The sequence below is a fragment of the Equus caballus genome, chromosome 9 (genome assembly GCF_041296265.1).
Source record: "Equus caballus isolate H_3958 breed thoroughbred chromosome 9, TB-T2T, whole genome shotgun sequence".
In the NCBI taxonomy this organism is placed as follows: Eukaryota; Metazoa; Chordata; class Mammalia; order Perissodactyla; family Equidae; genus Equus; species Equus caballus.
This window is the reverse complement of record NC_091692.1, coordinates 94,900,437-94,920,620: the sequence shown is the minus strand read 5'-3', so window position 1 is coordinate 94,920,620 and position 20,184 is coordinate 94,900,437. Positions and strand designations below refer to the sequence as shown.

Here is a 20,184-nt window from a genome sequence, read left to right as displayed (position 1 = left end):
TGTTTGTGATTAAAATGAAATGTTTATAGTTATTTTTGATGCTTTCCTTCCTTTTATCTTTTATGTTATAACTAAGTGTTTGCTAACCTGTTCTGATGGAGAGCTGCAATTTTCTGATTTTTGTCTATTTATCTCCTTGCTCAAGGCTTTGTAAACCTTTGCCTTTTTGTTTCAGGGAAGAGGGCATCCTTGATCATTTCCTGTAGGGAGGTCTGGTGGCAATGAACTCCCTCAGCTTTTGTTTATCTGGGAAAGCTTTTATTTCTCCATCATATCTGAAGGATGGTTTTGCTGCATAGAGTATTCTTGGCTGAAAGTTTTTGTGTTTCAGTATTTTGAATATATCATTCCCCTCTCTCCTGGCCTGTGAGGTTTGTGCTGAGAAATCCACTGAAAACCTGATTGGGGTTCCTTTGTAGATTATTCTCTTCTGCCTTGCTGCCCTTAATATTTTTTTTTTGTCATTGACTTTTGCCAGTTTTACTGTTATATGCCTTGGAGAAGGTCTTTTTGCATTGATTTAATTAGGAGTTCTATTGCCTTTGTGTATTTTTGTACACAAAAATTCTTGTGAATTTTCCCAGGTTTGGGAAATTCTCAGCTATTATTTCTTTGAACAAGCTCTCTGCTCCTTTCTCCTACTCTTCTCCTTCTTGAATACCTATAATCTTTATATTGCATTTCCTAATTGAGTTGGATATTTCTCGAAGAATTTCTTCATTTTTCCTAAGTCTTAGTTCTCTCTCTTCCACCTGAAGCATTTCTACATTTCTGTCCTCTAAATCACTAATTCTCTCCTCCATAATGTCAGCTCTGTTTTTTAAGGTTTGTAGATTGTTTTTTATCTCATTCATTGTGTTCTTCATCTCCAGAATTTGTTTGTTTTTATGTCTAGAGTTTCAATCTCTTTGGTGAAGAATTCCTTCTACTCATTAATTTTATTCCTGAGTTCATTGAACTGTCTTTCTGAGTTTTCCTGTAGCTCATTGGGTTTCTTTATGACAACTATTTTGAATTCTCTGTCATTTAGATTGTAAATTTCTGTGACTTCAGGATTCATTTCTGGAGACTTGTCATTTTCCTTCTGCTCTGAAGTGTTAATGTAGTTCTTCATGGTGTTTGATGAAGTGATCCTTTGCTGGTGCATAATGGTAGTGTCAGGTTGCAGATTCTTCCTGCCACTACTAGGGGCTGGCAGGAGCTGTGTTTTATGAACGTACTGCATCTATTGGAAGTTGTGCTGATAGGGCTTGTCTGCATCTGCCCGTTGGCTGCAACTGCTTAACAGGTCACACATGCATGTGCAGGTGCTCTGGTGCAGATCCACTGCCTTGCCCGGGGACCACCTGAGCTGCTGTGCTAGGTGGGAGGGGAGGGATGCTCTCTTTTGTGCATATGGGCCTGCTCTGCGCTCATGGGTGGTTTGTCTGGGCTGCTGCGCCTGGTGGGGGTGCCCACGCGGTGGCTGAGCTGCGCCACTCGGTGTGGAGCATTCCCATGGACTGGGCTGCTACTGTGAAAGTGAAAGCACTTGCGTGCAGGCCTGCCTGTTCCCTGCCTCCACTTCAGTCATGCAGCAGCTGTTGTGTGAGGACCCATAACACCTAGATCACTGTTGCTGGGGAAGAGGAGCGGGAGGGGATCTGCTCACCTCCTTCCACTGCTTCCTGGGGATCCAGTACCCCAACCTTCAGATGTATGGCTGTGTGGATCTCTCAGATGTCCTATTGTGCTTTGTAGGGAATCCTCTGTTGGTTACTGAATGTCTGTTTGGTTGTAACTTAGTGGGGAGAGATTAAGGGAACAGCTCACTCCACCATGATGCTGACATTACTCTCTTGGCTATTCTTGACCATAAATTAACTTGTTACATTCCGTGCAAAATCTAGTAGGAATTATAAGCAGAATTGCATTGAATTTATAGATCAAATTGGAGGGCATTAACATCTTTATGACATTAATTCTTTCTACCCACAAATATGTCTGGGACCCTCTCTTTTCATCTGTACAGAGCCTGGCACATAAGAAGTCCTCACTAAACATTGGGTATGTGAATGATGAGATTTACAGATCATTAGTTTCAACTATAGCCTTTCACAAAAGAGAAAACTAAATGTCAGTAAAACTCCATGATTCACTTCTGGTCACACAGAGTCACAGCCAGTGCTTGAACCACCTTGGCGGACTGGTGCAACCAGAGTTCCCTGCCACCTACTGCTAATGCCACAGCAGCATCCTTTTTGCTAATAATGCATGCCACTTTAAATTTTACTAATTTGATCTACCTGTAGGTGACTTTTCTGAGGTAGGCCTATATGTGATTTGTGCACATGTTAATAAAGATCTGTATTTGGGAGAACTCCATGCCTAGTGTAGTGCCCGGCACAGAGTGATCCACTGAGCACTCACTTGAATTGGGGAAAAACCACAGTAAGGGTTGGAATTTCCGTTATGCTTCCAAATTCTCAATTTCTGGAACCTGTTATACCTTGATATAGCCTACCTTAATTTGAGATGCAAGCATATTGAATAACTTGATGAAACGTCATTGTACAGTATTGTAGAAAGAAGGCTTTGCGTGACTTTTTCTTTCTTCTAACCCTTGTTCTCCTGGGCATTGTAGGTCCTTCATCTCCTCAGCTGTGCCCAGCGCTTTCTTGGTGCTGTGATGAGGCAGTATTTGTTACTAAGGCCCTTTCCTCATCTGCTCTGGACCTCCGTTTTCTTCTCTGCACAATGAAGGCTTAGACCAGATAAATGTTTTTCAGTTTCTTTTAAACCCATGCCTCCTTTCGAGAAATGCAAAAGTCTCAGATCTCCCTCCTCAACCCTAACCCTTAAGATTTTGGTACTTCTCCCGAGGGGTGCCATGCCTCTTTGTGGAAGGGTCTTGTCATTTTGCTTCTTTCCAAGGTGGTGCAGAAAAGACTCTCCAGAGAAGTTTTGCAGAGAGGGAGCAGGAGAGAGGCAGAGGAGAGAGTGACATCATCCTTCAGAGTGTGAGCGTGGAGTGGGGGGCTTGGGTTTAAATACTGCCTATGACGTGGCCTCTCTATGATTTTGCACAATGTAATAAATCTCTCTTTGCTTCATTTTCTTCATCTGTAAAGCTGAGGTGATATTTAAAGGTTTAAATGAAGTAATATTCATATAAACCATTTATGTTCTGGATAGAAACAAGATATGTTAAGGGGCCAGGGATTCCTGTAAAAAAAATCTTATTCATACCCCTCTGTCTGTGTATATTTTGAAGTTTGTGGAAGGTGAAGGTTCAGATCTAAAATCCATCATGAGTTAGGTGGCCTCAGGGACTGCATGTCCAAAATTCCTCCCAGTCCTCTTCCTCTCAGTCCAGGAGGAAATCCCTGCCATTAGAAGTATACAGAGGTCTTGTAGAAATGGCCTTTTAATTTTGTTGTTTCCTCTGGGAGTGCTACTGCCATGATATTTGCAGTCAGGTTTTGATGACCTGCAGGTTGTGCAATTTGGAGTTCCTATTTAAGAAAAAGTTAGAAATAGGGCCACGGAAGGGGCTCTTGCAAGTGGGGCCTGAAGCCTAAGCTTGGTTAGCTTTGGGGGTACAGCTGCCTCTGGCCATGAGTACCCATCCCCATACTGTGAAGTCGGAACCTACTGATGGGTGCAGCGGCAGTGTTCACTGAGTGCATCTGGTGGGCTAGGTGTTTTCCTATTTGTATGGTATTTTCTGTATTTGATACAGTGAGCTCGTTTAATCTCAATATGCTTTTAAAAAAATCAGACTTTTTATTTTGAGATATAATGTAGATTCCCCTGCAGTTCTAAGAAATAATAGAGAGAGAGCCTATGTACACTTTACCCGGTTTCGTCTAATGGTACCATGTTGCAAAACTATAATATAATATCATAACCAGAATATTGACTCACTAACCTCTTGAGGTATATATTATTATCCTCATTTTTTTTTTTTTAAGATTGGCACCTGAGCTAACAACTGTTGCCAGTCTTCTTTCTTTTTTATTTTCTGCTTTTTCTCCCCCAATTCCCCCAGTACATAGTTGAATATTTTAGTTGTGGGTCCTTCTAGTTGTGGCATGTGGGACACCACCTCACCGTGGCCTGACGAGCGGTGCCATGTCTGTGCCCAGGATCTGAACCAGTGAAACTCTGGGCTGCCAAAACGGAGTGTGCAAATTTAACCACTCTGCCACGGGGCCAGCCCCTATTATCCTCATTTTTATTCATGATTAAACTGGGGTTAAGAGAAGCACACCCGCCTGCCCCAGGTCAGCTAGAGGGTTAGTTTAGGGTCAGGGGTTGAACATGGTCTTCTGATTTCCGGGCAATGCCATCTCCATTATGATGGTCTGTGTCAGAATCACTGTGTCCCAAATTGGGCCAACAGCCCTCAAAAGTGTGCACCTCAAAGTCTTCTTTTTTCTCTTTGGGCAGGGACTTCAATTCATTTGGTCATTCATTCATTCAGCAAAATTTATTGAGACTTCCTATGGGCCAGATGCTTTCATATGGGTTATCTGATTTCATTCTTCAATGGTACTGGGAGTCAGGTAATGTTTTCTTTTCATATCTGATGAAGTTGGCTCAGAGAGGTAAGAAAACTCTCTCAGGGTGGTACAGTTTATAAAGGAGGGGTAATAGATGTATATTATCCCTGCTTTTATGTCAGGCCGAGTACCAGGTGCCTGACATTTGCAACCTCCTTTAATCCAGCCATAGTCTTATAAGGCAGGTTTTATTATCTCCGTTATTTTGCAGCTGAGGAGCTCAGGGAGACGGGAGTTCAAATCCAGATCTGGTGATTCTACTGTGGTTCTTTTCATTATATCCTGCTGAGGGGATGGGGGAGCAGTTCATTCATTTGTTCATTCATTCTTTCAGCAAACATTTTTGAGCACTGACTCTACATCGGTACCTGGCAAGGTGCTGGAAATAGAAAGATAAGAGACAGACCCTTTTCAGCAGGGGCTCAAAGCCTAGTCCAGGGGTTATGGTGTTGTGAATAAGAGCTGTGGTGGCCATATGCAACACTCTAAGCACAAAATGTACTCCGCAGCTTTGCTCGGGGCTCACCCTGCCTTCCACGTGCCAAGTGTCAGAATCACTGTGTCCCAAAGCGGGCCAACAGCCTTCAAAAGTGTGCACCTCAAAGTCTCCTTTTTTTCTCTTTGGGCAGGGACTTCAAAATGAGCGTCCCTGACTACATGCAGTGTGCTGAGGACCACCAGACTCTCCTTGTGGTGGTCCAGCCTGTGGGGATCGTCTCGGAAGAGAACTTCTTCAGGATCTACAAGAGGATTTCCTCTGTGAGCCAGATCAGCGTGCGGGACTCCCAGCGTGTGCTCTACATCCGCTACAGGCACCACTACCCACCCGAGAACAACGAGTGGGGCGACTTCCAGACCCACCGCAAAGTTGTGGGCCTTATCACCATCACAGACTGCTTCTCGGCCAAGGACTGGCCGCAGACCTTCGAGAAGTTCCACGTGCAGAAGGAGATCTATGGCTCCACGCTCTACGACTCCCGGCTCTTTGTCTTTGGGCTGCAGGGCGAGATCACCGAGCAGCCACGCACCGATGTGGCCTTCTACCCCAACTACGAGGACTGTGAGACGGTAGAGAAGAGGATCGAGGACTTCATCGAGTCGCTCTTCATTGTGCTCGAGTCCAAGCGTCTGGATAGGGCCACGGACAAGTCTGGGGATAAGATCCCCCTTCTCTGTGTCCCGTTTGAGAAAAAAGACTTTGTAGGCTTGGACACAGATAGTAGGTAAGTCTGCCTGAGGGCCCAGGTTCCTTGGCTTTGGGCTTGGGTTGTTTCCTTACAGCAAGAAGGGATAAGCAAATGGTGGGATTTTATTGCAGCAAGGGCTAGAAAGCCTTTGGGTAAGGGAAATCCTTTTAGGGCTAGTGGGTACACTTGCTCCCCCTTTCCAGCTGGGACCCTTCGTGGGACCCCCTGTGCTGCTGTCCCGTATGGTAACCGTGGCCACTTGTGGCTCTTGAGCACTAGAGAGGAGGCTAGTCTGAGCTGAGGTGTGCTGTAAGTAAAATGCACATCAGATCTGGAGACTTAGTCCGGAAAAAAGAATGTAAAATATCTCATTAATATTTTTATATTGATTACATGTGAAAATGATATTTTACATATATTAGGTTAAATAAAATATATTATTAAAATCAGTTTCAAGTGCTTGTTTTTTAAAATATGGCTACTAGAAAACTTAGCTTTATTTACTTGGCTTGTATTTTATTTCTATTGGACAGTGCTGCCCTAGAGCACAGTTTGAAAACTTTTATTCGGTCTCATCCCTTGGGTTTATAGATGAGACGCTGAGTCTGGAGAGGCAACAGAGCTAGGTGCTAGCTGAGCAGGAAGCAGAGCCTGTGTCTCCTGCCTCCCACACCCAGCACTCGGCATGGGTCTGGCCCCTTGTCCCTACCTGGTAGCCACAGCGTCAGATTCCTCGCTTTGCGAGCAGAGGAGAGCGTGTTTATGTTCTCTGTAGAACAGGGAGTGTTGGACAGAGCAGGAAAAGGTCAGTCCTCACATTTACCCTGTGATTAAGTCAACAGCTTTACTTTGCACCAGCATTGCAATTAGCTCTTCTCTGCCCTCTGCTCTGTTCTCTTGTATTGCCATTCTGGCATGTGTTGGGCACAAGAGGACGAGATGCAAGCTTAGGCTGCAGCTCTTTCCAAGAGGTCGTCCTTTTTGCTGGGGAGAGTGTGGGGTAGCGGTGTCTCTCTGGTTTCGTGCCTTGGGCACTGAGTCTCCTCCGTCCTCTGTGGAATTTGGGCAATGGTCTCCAAGGTGAGGACTAAATGACACAGTGTACATGCTGGCAGAGTGCCCACTGCAAAGAAGGCCCTCAGTATGTTTCTTGAATTTACCTAAGATCAAACACTGACTTTCTGGGTGTTGGTAAGTCGGAGGAGAAGATGTCACAGAGTTGAGAAAAAAATAGGCCCAGGCCAGCCCTGCAAGTAAGAAGCACCGAGTAGCACAAGTCACACCTGCATGTGTGACTTTGCAGGGTCTGGAGTAATTTTTATTTTCTTACCCGGACATGTTTATGTGGCCTTGGGAAAGGACAAGGCATGTCATACCCACGACCTGTACTTAATCCTTGCAGTGGCCCTGTGATCTGCATTGCCAGCGCCCCCCTTTTATTGCTTGGATTTGAGGGGGCAGTTTTAGGGGCCTGGGCAGCTGCTGAGGGACAAAGCTGCTGTATGCACCAGAGCACCTCAAAAGCCTTTTACCTCACCTGTTGGGCCTCCTGGGCCATCAGGCGGGGCAGGCACCGGTGGTCGTCATCCCTTAGAAAGTGGGTCTGCACAGTGCACCACTAGTGCCCTCTCCTTTGTTACTCCTCTGGTGCTGGTGACATTTTTGGCTCAGAGACTCGTTGGCTTTGAGGTTGCAGACCCACCAGAGAATCCCAGCTTGTTTTGCCTTTTTAAATCTGTGCTCACAATTTGGCGGGAGTAGGAAGACTGTTTCGGGACACCGTGCCTGGTGCGTAGTGGCTAATAATATTAACAAGTGTTTATCGAGAGCCTCCAGGTGCCAGGCACGGCTCTAGGCACTGGAAACACAGCAGTGGATTAACCCTCCCTCCCAGTGGGTCCTTTCTATTCTAGCTGTACTGTAAACACTCAGCCGTCATTTGAACTTCAGTGGGATAATGACACCAGTGACCTCAAATCAAGCACCTTCTCCTCTAATCTCTGTTAATCATTGTTGCTTTCAAGGCTCCATACTTCTCTAGTTTTTCAAAAGATTTGGTGCAGGAACGGAGCCTAACTCTCGTACATCTCTTGGTAGGAGTGATAAAAAGTGTCCAACCTGAAATGAGATCGTATTTTGCAGCTTGAAAGGAAATCTCTAGATGTAGTTTGGTTTGATGCACTGACCACACTGATGGGCCCCATGGCAGGTGGGCCGACGTCCCAGGAGCACTGGGGGTGGGTGGGTTTTACTTCAGGGTTCACATAAGACCCAGCTCATGAAAGCCCCCGGTGAATTCTCGTACACATAGTGCTGTAGCTGTCGAAGTTATTTTTGTTCTTGTGTGTTTCTAATTTTTGCTTGTTCCTCTTTCTTTTCTTTTCCTTTTTTTTTTCTATCATACCGCCCTGTGAGTGTGTTGTTGGGTCTGAAAAGGTAGGCTGTGAACATATTGCCTTGAAAATAGCTAGATTTCCCTATGCGCTGCCTTCCCATTGCCTCCATTGCTTTAAAAAATGAAAACTTACTGCTGCTTAGATCCATCTATTATATTGGTCATCTTTTTATTTTCTAATTCTTAAAAATTTTAGCTTTTTTAGTGCATAACCTATTGGTGTTTGATGTCTGTTAAAATACTTGCTTTGGGGAACTTGTTTTGTCTTACTTAGTATTTGGTGACAAATGAGCCTTTATTAATTTTTTGTTTGTATTGAGGACATGAGATGCTAATTGATTTAGGCGGCTGCAGAGGGATTTTTCACGGGCTATTTTAACTCGGAAAGTCTAAGACCACAGTGCCTTGCTTGATTCTGGCTTTTAAATGAACGCATTAGGCACGTGATTCTTGGCTGTTGCTGTGTGATGTGCATGATGGTGCTTATCGACCAGCAGTCACTGGTAAAGGTGTGGCCAGTGCGAGACTATGCTGGCCTCAAAGGGACGCTGTTGGAAGAAGCGGTTACCAGATTTTCTTTTGCTTTCCCCTCAAGCATGCCGTTGATTTGACTTCACCGTAGCCACCTTCCTTCGTAAAGGGACAGAGGCTATTCTCAACTCTATACCAGTCTTTTGCCCCTTTTATGACAGTGACTTCTCCAAGGATCAGGAAAATAAGGCCGTCTCCTAAATAGCTAGTGTGTTTGGATCTGTGGACACAGGACCTCTGTAACTGACTGCCATTCCCTATGTGCCTTAGCCAGTAATGCTCAGAGTCAGCTCTGGGGCCCACCTTAGGCCCCCCTCAGGCCCCCCTTGGCAATCTGCAGGCCCTTACCTGTTCCCGCTTTTACTTTTAACCCTGCGTTGGGAAGAAATAGCTATTTCTGTAATTGTTGAGCCTAATGTCCATCACTGATGGGCATGTCATTAGTTTGCAGTAGTGAAACTCCAACACCCAGGGTAGCCCTGAGGGGAGAATCTTTGGCTGACCTAGGGCCTCGTATTCTTCCCCCTGGTCCATCTCACTCATGGGGAAAAGTTTTGCTGCCACCACCATGCTGGCCAGACGGCCTTGTTTTTCCTTTAATGATCTGTTCCAAATGTTATCACTTTCATGCTTCACTTACTTTGTCTCCATTGAGACAGGCCAGACTTTCTGAAAGATTCCAGCGTGTTCTGGGGAACAAAACAGAAATAAGTGTAGCAAGTACAAGAAATTGAAGCTGTCTGGCTTTGAAAATGGAGGGCAGGGACCCTGTGATGGCTGGGTGACGCCCTGGACCACAGGGCCTTTCCCGTTGCTTACTAGATCCGGGGGCATCACTGGGAGAATAGCCTTCCCTGGGTCCTTCCGTTCTCACCTGCTCACCTATGGCAGGTGTGTCCTCTCACTGGGAGCTCTCCTAGACCTCGGACCCTCCGGAGTTCAGACCATGGGAGAACCATGAGTTCCTTTTCCTGGACCGTCCTCTTGGCCTCCTGTGTGGGTCTCAAGTGGCTTCCCCAAGTAACGGGTGCCCGGAGAGACATCCCTCTTCAGTGAGCACCCTCCAGAGGACCATGACTCAGCACACTTTTGCTGTGAGCTGGTTGTGTCCTGTGGTGGTCCTGCGGGACCAAAGCTGGGGTATACTTCAGAAATGACAGGACTTGCCACTGATTTCAGTGTGGGGGCGACGGTGAGGAAAACAGGGAGTCAGGTATGACACCTGGGCTTTTGACGGGAACACCTGGGCATGTGGTGGGGCTGCTTACTGAAAAGGGGAAGACTGGGAGGTACCTGCTGGGTATCAGATTGCAGAGTAAGTGTTGGACATGTTTTTTAGATGCCTGTTAGACATTGAAGTGACAATTTCAAAGAGGCAGTTGGATTTGTGAGCCTGGAGCTCAGATGAAGGAGCGGGCCCAGAGGTATACCTTGGGAGTTGTCAATATTTAGCTTGTATTTAAAACTGTGACTGTAGATGAGCTCATCTAGAGAGGTGTAGACAAAGGCGGGAGGAAGGTCCAGGGCTGATCCCTGGGTACTCTGATGTGACCCAGGGGGGTCGGAGGAAAGCCCAGGTCGTGGAGGTTTTCGTAGTATTCTAAGGAGTTTGGGATTTTAGGAGCAGCTGCTATTCATCCTAAAGGTGCTTGGGGGTGGGGGGCAGTTGCTAAAGAAATCTGAAGGCAATCATGTGGGCAGATTTGCATCTTAGAAAGATCACTCTGGCAGCAGCACGGAGGAGGCCAGCCTCCTCAGGAGCTGGAGTCGCGTGGGAGTGAGGAGAAGACGGAGTGCCCCTCATCCTGGAGGCGGGGGGAAGGGCCTGAGGAGGGTCCCAGCCGAGTGGACTGTCTTTTCCATGGAACAAAAGGCAGATGGGATAGGGGCCTGAGGAGAGAGGAGCTGACATGTAGAAGGATTTTTGGATAGTTCTGGAATAGTCTTTTCCCCAAAATTAGACTTAAAAACAAACCTCTTAAGAACATTGATAGCTTCTATCAAGGAAACAGTTCTTTTTTGATCCTTCTAAGTGTAAGGCACTGTACTAGGTGGATACAAGATGCATAGGACAGTCTGTCACAGGGGCTTGATACTTATTAGGGGAGCAATACAAGTCTGAAGGAGGAGGGGAGCGAGGTGGGAACCCACAGGACTCTATGTCAGGCACCAGTCAGCCGTCCTGCCAGCGTACTTCATTCACGTCGTATCAGTGCCATCCGAGGTGGCCGGTGGCAGACCCATTTTGCAGAGTGGGAAGCATTCTCAGAGAAGTTAAGTAATTAGTCCAGCCTCACACAGCTAGTAAATGCTGAAGCAGAATTCAAACACGGGCCTGTTCTCTCTATGAATTCTGTTACCTCCCTGTTAGAGTTGTAATGATAAAGTAGATCAGTTTTGAAACCTCTCAGAAAAACGTCCCTCATTGAAGTGCTGCAGGTCTATTTCACGAAGCTCAGGCTCTTTTGATGGTTAGGTGGCATCGAAGCGCTTTATGTCCCAGAGACGTGTGTTTTCATTTCACTTCAACCGTGACCTGGTTGTAAATGATGCGTGAGTGCAAAGTAAGCCTTAGAGGCTTCTGAACTTAAGCGTGGTCCACCTTGGGGCTGGAGAGGCACAGGAACTGCCTTTCTGTGAGTTGGATGTAGTAATATTCTGTTCCTCCTAAGTCCAGGGGGCGCATTCCCTGAAGTTCTGTGCAGTTTATATTATTCTCTGCTATCATTTTATATCAGGTGAAGATAAAGAATGCCTACACAGTGCATTATGTTGCTGTCAGAGTAAGATGCTTTCACAGTTGTTTGGGGGACCTTTTCCCCTGATGAGTCCAGTGGCGTGTGACACATAAGTGAAAGTCCTCACATTAGGGACTTGGGCTGTGATTTGGCTTTTGGCTCCTTCCTCCCCTCTTCTCTTTCTCCTCTTCCCAAGTGCCCTCAGAGAGTTCATGGTCCTAACGGAGGGATGGACAGATACCCGGATAGTGACTGCAATCCTGTTGTGGAGGGCAGCCCAGCTGAGAGCTACAGGACATCTCCAGGGAAGATTTCCTGCAGCAAGAGCCCTCTGCATTTAGTTTTAAAGGCAGAGTAAGAGTCAGCCAGGTGAAGGGCAGGGATGGTGGCTCAGGTGGCAGAAGCAGCCTGGGCAGAGGCCTGGAGGCTTGTGGGGTGGGGCCTGGGCGAGCACCCTGTGCTGAAAAGCTCTAAGTGGTCCATCTCCCGGAGTTCAGGGTGGGCGTGCTCCTGCTGAGGAGGACGCCTATCAGGAGAGGGCCTGGTCATGTGGGCTTTGCAGGAACTTGGTTTTTAAAACTGACAACAGAGGGAGGCTGTGAGGGATGTCAGCAGGGAGGGACCTTTAGGAGAGGTAATCCTGGTTTTCTTGGTCCCTTTTGAGACCCATCTATTCATTTGTTTACTCATAACAGACACGGCTGAGTGTCCAGGGGAGAGGGATGGACACACAACAGTAAACAAAGTATACTGACCTTTTTGGAGCTTACAAATGTCAGAAGGTGATTCAGCATAGAATATTCCAGGAACACAGCAGGCACCCCTAACCCAAAGTGCAGAGGCCGGAGGCAGGAAGGCTTCCCTGAGAAACTGGTAGTCCAAATGAGCCCTCAGGAGAGTGGGAAGTAGCTAGGCAGAAAGGGTCAGGTGGAACCTGAGGTCACTGGGGACTCTGGTACTGGAGGAAGGCTGGAGAGGGCAGGGGGCGGTGCTAGGAGGGGAGGCGGGAGCCGTGGGAGGGGGCTAGGGCTGTGTTGGGGAGCGCTTGAAGAGTTTGAAGTGGGGGAGTGACATAATCAGATTTGTGCTTTGGGAAGGCCACTCCAACTGTGTGTGTGTGTGTGTGTGTGTATGTGGGCTGTGATATATGTGTGCATATGGTGTGTGTCTGTGGTGTGTGTATGTGTGTAGTGTGTGAATGTATTTGTGTGTGGTGTGTGTATGTGTGTGATGTGTATATGTGTGTGTGGTGTGTGTGCATGTGGGGAGTGTGTGTGTATGTGTGTGATGTGTGTATGTGTGTGTGGTAGGGGTGTGTGGTTGTGTGTGGTGTGTGTGTATAGGCAGTAGGGACAGAGGGGAGGGCTGGTACAGAATGGGGAGGGTCGGAGAGATCATTAGAAGGCTGTTGGGGTGACCTCTGGGAGAGAGAGGTGTGGGGGGCCTGGTTGGGCATGGCAGGGGCAGTACAGCTGTAGTGTTTTCTTATGGGAAGGCTTGTTGGTGCGGCTGTCCTGACACTGCTGTGTGGCTTGGAAGAAAACAAATGGACGCTGGTGTTCCCTCTTCTCTCCCTCTCTGCCTTATGTGATAATCCTAGTTCACCCAACATTTGGAACAGAAAAGCTAAGTTCCAGGGTAGCCAAAGAGTGTGTTGAGCTCGTTCGAGTTAGATATGATGGGATTTAACTCTGCATTGAGGTCTGTCAATAACATTCATTTAGCTAGAAACTTCTCAGGGCTGGCCCCGTGCCCAAGTGGCTAAGTTCGTGTACTCCGCTATGGCGGCCCAGGGTTTCGATGGTTTGGATCCTGGGCGCAGACATGGTACCGCTCATCAGGCCACGTTGAGGCGGCGTCCCACGTGCCACAACTAGAAAGACCCACAACTAGAATATACAACTATGTACTGGGGGGATTTAGGGAGAAAAAAGCAGAAAGAAAAAAAAAAAGATTGGCAATTGGCAACAGTTGTTAGCTCAGGTGCCAATCTTTAAAAAAGAAAATAGCTAGAAACTTCTCATCTTTTGGATTTCTATTGGGGTTTTTATTCTTGATAAGATTGCTTTCTTGGTCAGGGAAAGTTTAATGCAGGTGCTATTTTTCTTAGAAAAAAATCGTATCTTTTAGGAAATTCAATATTAAAAAGAATAGGAATATTTAAAATTGATAAAGGAAGATTTCGGCATAGTTTCTTTGGTTTCTGAGTTGATAGGGAGTTAGAAACCTTTGCATTATTTAATACCACATCCTTGCCAATATTTAAAGAGCTGTTGGTGAGTGCTCAGGCCCCACCCTCTCAAAGCATTATTAAAGTTTGCTCTGAAATACTGAAGATAGAGGTCTTGTTTGCAAAAACCAAGTGGTTGGCTTATAATATGCCACATAGCTCTCTTTATAAAATAATAATAGGTTTCAAGTTAAGAAACTGGAAGATAATTGATTTTTTAAAAAGCTGAAACATAAACTTTCTTGTGCTAATGTTGCAATTGGAAAATTTGGAAAGAGGAATCCTACCTACTATTGTCTAAGTGAAATGTATGGTAGAAGTCCTAGGTACCTATTACGTTTAGAAAATAACTTGGCAGTAGTTTTTGAAGTTAGGACCTTTCCAGCTCACGTACCTGGCAATGATTAGTTTCTGGCTTTCAATTATAGAGCCTAATGTTGCCTTCTTAGCAATTTTTTTGTAGTGAGAGAGTTGAATAGTGCTTAGCCAGTGTACTTTTGGGGTAGAAGCCGTGCATTAACAGTGATTCATTTCCGTGCATTTTATTTTTTAGACATTACAAGAAGAGATGCCAAGGACGCATGCGGAAACATGTGGGGGACTTATGTCTTCAGGCCGGGATGCTGCAGGACTCCTTGGTACATTACCACATGTCGGTGGAACTTCTCCGCTCAGTGAATGACTTTTTGTGGCTTGGAGGTAAGATTATCTGATGAAAATGATCAGATATATAATTATGGCAGCTGTTATTTCAAATAAGAGAAAACAGAAAAAATAGCTCTGAAAATAAAAGATCAGGGAGGAGAAGCAGTCAGCTGCGCTGGTTGCTGTGGGCATCGCCTGGGGTAACTTCCCGCCTTATCTCCTGCCATTTCCCCACCAGGCCTGCACTGCAGTCCTGCTGAAACCCGCATGTACTTCCTCGAAAACCCACTGCCTCTCCTTGTTCCTTCGTTGTTTTTTAGTACAACTTGTCCTCTGCTTAGAATACCATTCCCTACATCTGTCACCTCTTACACTCATTCTTCATCTGTATATCAGCTGATGAATGGAGAAACACTGTGTGATATATCTGTACAGTTACTCAGGAATGTTCAAATGTTCAGTGGAATGTTAAAAATGAATGAAATACTGATACCACTGCAACATGGACAAACCTTGACAATCATGCTAAGTACAAGAAGCCAGACACAAAAGACCATATATTCTATGATTCCAATTATCTGAAATGTCCAGAACAGGCAAATGTACAGAGGCAGACAGCAGATTAGAGGTTGCTAGGGCCTGGGTGGAGGAGGGCTGGGGAGTGACTGCTAAAGGGTTTGGGCTTTCTTTTGGGGTGATGAAAATGTTCTGGAATTTAGGTAGTGGTACTGATTGCACAACTGTGAATATACTAGAAACTGCTGAATTGTACACTTTTAAGTGGGTTAGTTTTATGGTATGTGAATTATATCTCAATTTGAAAAACTAAATCAAAACAAAACAACAAACCTACTTCAAAGGGCAGCCTTTTATGACCCCTCCAGGCAAAGGGTGTACAGAACTCTGTCTATTATGGAGCTAACCCTTTGTGCTGGAATTGCGTATTTAGCTGTTTTTCTCCTTCAGGGACTGTCTCATGGGAGTGGGAGGCATGGTCTGTGTGTCTCCATCATCTGGCATATTGTAGATGTCCCATAAATTCTTGTTAAATGAATGTTGTGTGAGTAAGAATTAAAGTAGGGTTCTTTCCTTGAGGAAGCGGTTTAGTCTGTCGGTCACTTATGATAATACAAGTCAGAGTGAAGTAACCAAGAAAGTTCTTTGATGGAAGCTTAACAATGTGCTGTAGAACACATTAAATATAAGAATATTTAAAGTGGACTTAGGTTTCATAATTTGGCTTCTTAAAGAGGATAGAGAAATAAAAGTAGGAAAGAGAAGGAGTGAGAACTAGGAAGAGATGGCGGAAAAGAAAGAAAGAGATAAAGGGTTAAGCAGGGTGAGAAAGACAGAATATGAGTTTTACTTAGTTTTCTTGAAAGAGAAGTCTATAAATACCTGTTGTTGATTGGTGGAATATAACTATATCCCCTCGAGCTATAGCATTAGGGCCTCTGCAGCAGGTACTTATCCAGAAGGCATGGTACCCACTTGTGTACCTCACACCCAGAGAGTGGTCACCAGGGTTGGTAGGGTTCCTAAAGAAGGTGTGTGGAGATCTTTGTTTTGGGGAAAAATTGGCATTTCCACATTATCTGTTCAAATCATTCTTAGCCGTTGCAATTTGAGCTAATGATGGGCCACTAACTTTACTAATTGTACTTTTTTTTTTTTAATGCCCAGCTGCCCTTGAAGGGTTATGTTCAGCTTCTGTCATCTATCACTATCCTGCTGGAACTGGTGGTAAGACTGGAGCTCGAAGGTGTCAGGGCAGCTCTCTTCCTGCTGAAGCAGCCAACAGACATCGACCGGGTAAGCTCCGCTCTTTCCTCTGACCTGGCCTCATCTACGGTCTTGCAAGTGGGAGTAATTTACTACTTGTCCCTCTGAGTTAAAGCTGACTATTGTTTAAAGTATAAAATCGGTTGAATCAGAAATCTTGCACATGAGACATTTTCTTCTGATTTTATTGGATATTTATTGATCTTCTTGAATCTTATTGAATAATGTTAATAGAGTACAATGATTGGTTGATTCCTGGAAAACTTGCATAAAATTTCATGGTAGACCAACCTTGAAGTTCTGTTTCTGGGTCTTTTTTATAATTTCTGTGAGTTATGAAAATTATGATTAATAGCTAAATGAGGGCCTGGGGGCTGTTTCTTATTTTCCTGGTTCTTGAAGTTCTCTTAATGAGTTAAATTTGATTTGCTTATGTTTGTTAGCACCAATGAAGAGTGAAAAGTCTTCTTTGGAGGAGCAGACCCACAAATGCTTGTTGAATAAACTTGACCCTTTTGACTGTTAATGAATGAACTTGCCAGGATATAGTTGTCATATTGCACAGATCACAAAGATAATAACATAGAATGCAGAGATCAAGGCTATACACAAAACTGCCAGGTGTTTTTTAATCCATGAGATTTTTAGATACCTTTTTCCTCAAAGAGAAAGCCTACGGTAGTTGGCATGTATTGGTTGGGGAAGAGCCTTAAATTTCTTTTTTTCCTGCATTATGCCATCCCCTATCACCAGCAAAGAATGCAGAGCCGGCCTTTCCGAACCAGTTACAGTAGCCGCACAGTCTGAATCTGGGCGCGCTCTTTGTAGAACTGCTTAGATGAATCTATAATGGTTCTCGAAGATATTTTATTGCTCTTCAGCACAGCATTCCTAATGGTTTCAGTGGTGTCTCAGTTATTTGGGAGGAAAGTAAAGCAGGCTGAGAAGTGACATAGAAAGTCTGAGGTTGAGGATCTCTCAGCTCCTGCCTTTCCTGAGCTTTGGTTCTGACCTGAGATGTTCCGTCAGTGTTCACCACCTGTGTTATTCCTTGTCGTTATAAGTGCTGTCTCTGGTATGAGATTACGGCGTTTTAAGTCGTATTGTCTTCTCTAGTCAGTGACCAGATGCTAAAATCTCCAGCACACTCAGAGAGGTGAAAACGTGCCTTATGTTCTCTTTAGAAGAGAGTTTTCTGTGCTCTCCATGGGCGTCCTTTTGCTGGAGGTTGTTTTTTGTCCCCTGTGATCTGAAGAGTTATAATGCACCGAGGCTGTTCTGTGGATGTGATTAGTGAGACTCGAGAGTCTTGGAAAGTGTTTCATTTTTGCCCCTTGCTGAGTGTAGACAAAAACAGTTTTAAGCTTTTTTGAAAAACTGCTCTGTCTATAGTAGAGAAATGTCTTTATTTAGCTTTACATAGTGTAAGAACCTTGAGAACTTTTACTGTTGGAGACCGTCTTTGGGGAAAACCTCCAGTGAAACCCAGACTAGAGCTGAGAGAGCGCTTATCTCCTTACATCAGTGATAGTGTTACTCCCTTTCCAGCAGTGGGGGGTCCAGATGCATTAATGGGCTTGACAGCGTGAACAGATATGTTACTTCATCTTGGATAATTAATTTCAAGATTATTCAGTTTGTAGTGGCAACCTCGTCTTACATCAGGAATTTATGGCGTCTACTATCTGAGGTGAAGACCAGACAAACTAATTATTTAACATTCTTCCTTGAATTTATATCTCAGGTTCCTTTTTCAACAGCAAAACAGAAGAAATACAGGCGTCATTTAATGTCAGCGTGACCTGGAACAAGTTGCTTAATTTCCCTGTGCCTCAATTTCCTTATCTGTAAAATGAGGAAGATAACAATAGTAACTTATAGGGTTCTTGTGAACGAGAGACACATATAAAGTTCCTAGAACAATCCTAGCCAGCACTTGATAAATGTTAGCAGCTATTATTAATACTATTGTTATTATTGTTGATTGTTCAAGTTGTTTTAAGACTTGGTAGTATGAGTTCATGAATAGTGTTAAAAGACTCTAGATATCTCAGATCCAGATGACATAGTATTCAAGCAGATTTCCTCTGAGAAGAGATTTTTTTCCCTCTTAAAACTGAGTCATCTTAGTTTCAAAAAGAATTCTGTAGTCCCTAACTCTTTTTGCTTTAATTCTCCTTTTGTTTTAATTTTTTTTTTTTTGAACTTTACTTTCTTAGTATTCAAAGGTTAGAAGCCACTAATTCTTTTTTCTGGGGACTTGTATATGAACCTGTAAGTCTATAATTAACAGACAGAACTTGGTTTATGAAAAAAACCAATAGGACATTCTGCACTCAGTCCAAAAGGTAATGCTTCTTGACATGTAACTATTTCTCCTTTATGGTCTATCTTAGTTTATTAACAGTAATCACCATCATCATAATTATCAACATAGCCATGAATTATTCGGCACCCACCATAGGCCAGCGGCTGTGCCAAATGCTTCCTGTTTTACCTCAGAACAGGTATCTGAGGGTAGGTATCAGTGCCTCCTTTTTGCAGGTGAGGAACTGAGGTTTAGAGATGAGGTAACTTGCCCCAAATCACGTGCTTGAAGGCTCCGGACTTGAACCCAGGTTGGTATGACTGCACAGTATGCATTAATTGCTCCTCTAATCAGCCTCCCATTGACTGGTATTCTGAAATTCTGTGAGTTCGTAAATGACAGATTTTAGTGGTCTCAGCCTGAGAAGGTCTTAAAAGAAGAGCTATCAGTGAAAATATGAGATAGAGTTGCATAGATTAAAATTGTGCATTTTCACAAATGTTTTATTCTCAGCTAAAAAAACTAAAAAGTTAGTATCTTTTTGTTTTCTCAATTCTGTAAGCACAGAAAATTACAATGCAAAGAGCAGTGGGTTTTGAAAATCTACCATTGCTAATGACTTACTTCTTGTTTTTCTCTAGTGATGCTTGTTGAGAGAAAAAGTGATAAAGACTGAATTGGTTTTATGTAGTCTTTAGTACGGAAGAAAAGATTAATTCAGTGAATGTTGAGCGAAAGTAAAAATCTATACTCTTTTCTTTCCTGATGATGAATATATAAGTTTTATGGACGTGGGACTTGTCAGCTTTGTACTTATGGCCTAAGTATATTTCCTCATTTGTGAAGTTAGAATAATGTTATTTACCTTGTAGGGTTGTGAGAGTTAGATACTATGTATGTAAAGCCCCTAAGAGGTGCTCAATAAAAATTCGCCATCACAATGACATAGATTGTTTAGAAGCAGCAAGTTTGAATACTGAAGAGGGTGATTTATTTCTGGTGCTTATTCAACACGTATATGCATATGATATATATGAATATGATTTAAAGTGATAAGGATTCAGTTACTTTCTTTTAGTGTGATATGAAATTTTGATGAAATCAGTGTCATTCTAGTAGGATAGGGAATAGCTAAATTGCCTTAAGCAGAAGAACTTAAATATTATGTGTACAGAATGTATATTTTTACAATTCAGAATTCATATTGCCATGTAATCGTCCACTAAAACCTTTAAATCACTAGGAATTTGACCATAGCGATTAAGTTTAGAAAAATTGATATTGAGCTGTTTTCAGGGAATAAGCTTATCTCTTTGGTGATTGAAGAAAATTTTGATTTTTTTTCTGTACCTTAGTAGGTTAAAAAAAATTAAACTGTTGATTCGACATCTGTCACTTTTCCTTTATAGAGAGAATAAAAGGGAGCTCATGCTGTTTTAATATGTCAATAAACGTTTTTGTATTTCAATAAAATTGTGTGTTGTGTAGTTACTAGCCCTTTGGGAAGTATTTTGCAAGACTTAGACTTCCCACTATTGGAAAAATGCAGATGTGACTTTTATGAATATAGGGTTAGTATAGATCCCTTGGTTTTTGGTATAGTGCAAGAGACAAGGTGTAGGAGTAAGCTTTGCTACAGCTTGCTAGAAGGACAGATTCCCTGGGTCTCACCCCTCTATCTGTAAAGTGAAGAGGCTGGACTGAGTGCCTAAGATTCCTTCCTGTTCTAAGATTAGTTACCATGATCCTGTGTTTTTTGTTTATATTCAGCATCATTAAAGATTTAAGATTAAGTACTGACTTCCACTCCCTTCCCTGAAGTAG

General features: G+C 43.8%; 1 protein-coding gene across 9 annotated transcripts in view; it reads left to right on the top strand.

Moving 5' to 3' along the window:
* TRAPPC9 (trafficking protein particle complex subunit 9) overlaps positions 1-20,184 on the top strand; it is a 622,816-nt gene that overhangs the window by 8,031 nt on the left and 594,601 nt on the right. For 7 of the 9 annotated variants that reach the window (XM_005613305.3, XM_005613304.4, XM_005613301.4 and 4 more), the window contains exons 2-4: positions 5,174-5,767; positions 14,179-14,324; positions 15,954-16,082. In XM_005613305.3, coding sequence (XP_005613362.1) covers positions 5,184-5,767; positions 14,179-14,324; positions 15,954-16,082 — 859 coding nt within the window. In that variant the 5' untranslated portion in view covers positions 5,174-5,183. Of the gene's footprint in view, positions 1-5,173; positions 8,168-14,178; positions 14,325-15,953; positions 16,083-20,184 lie in introns of all 9 variants that reach the window. The other 2 variants (XM_070221874.1, XM_005613306.3) reach the window with 1 other exon arrangement.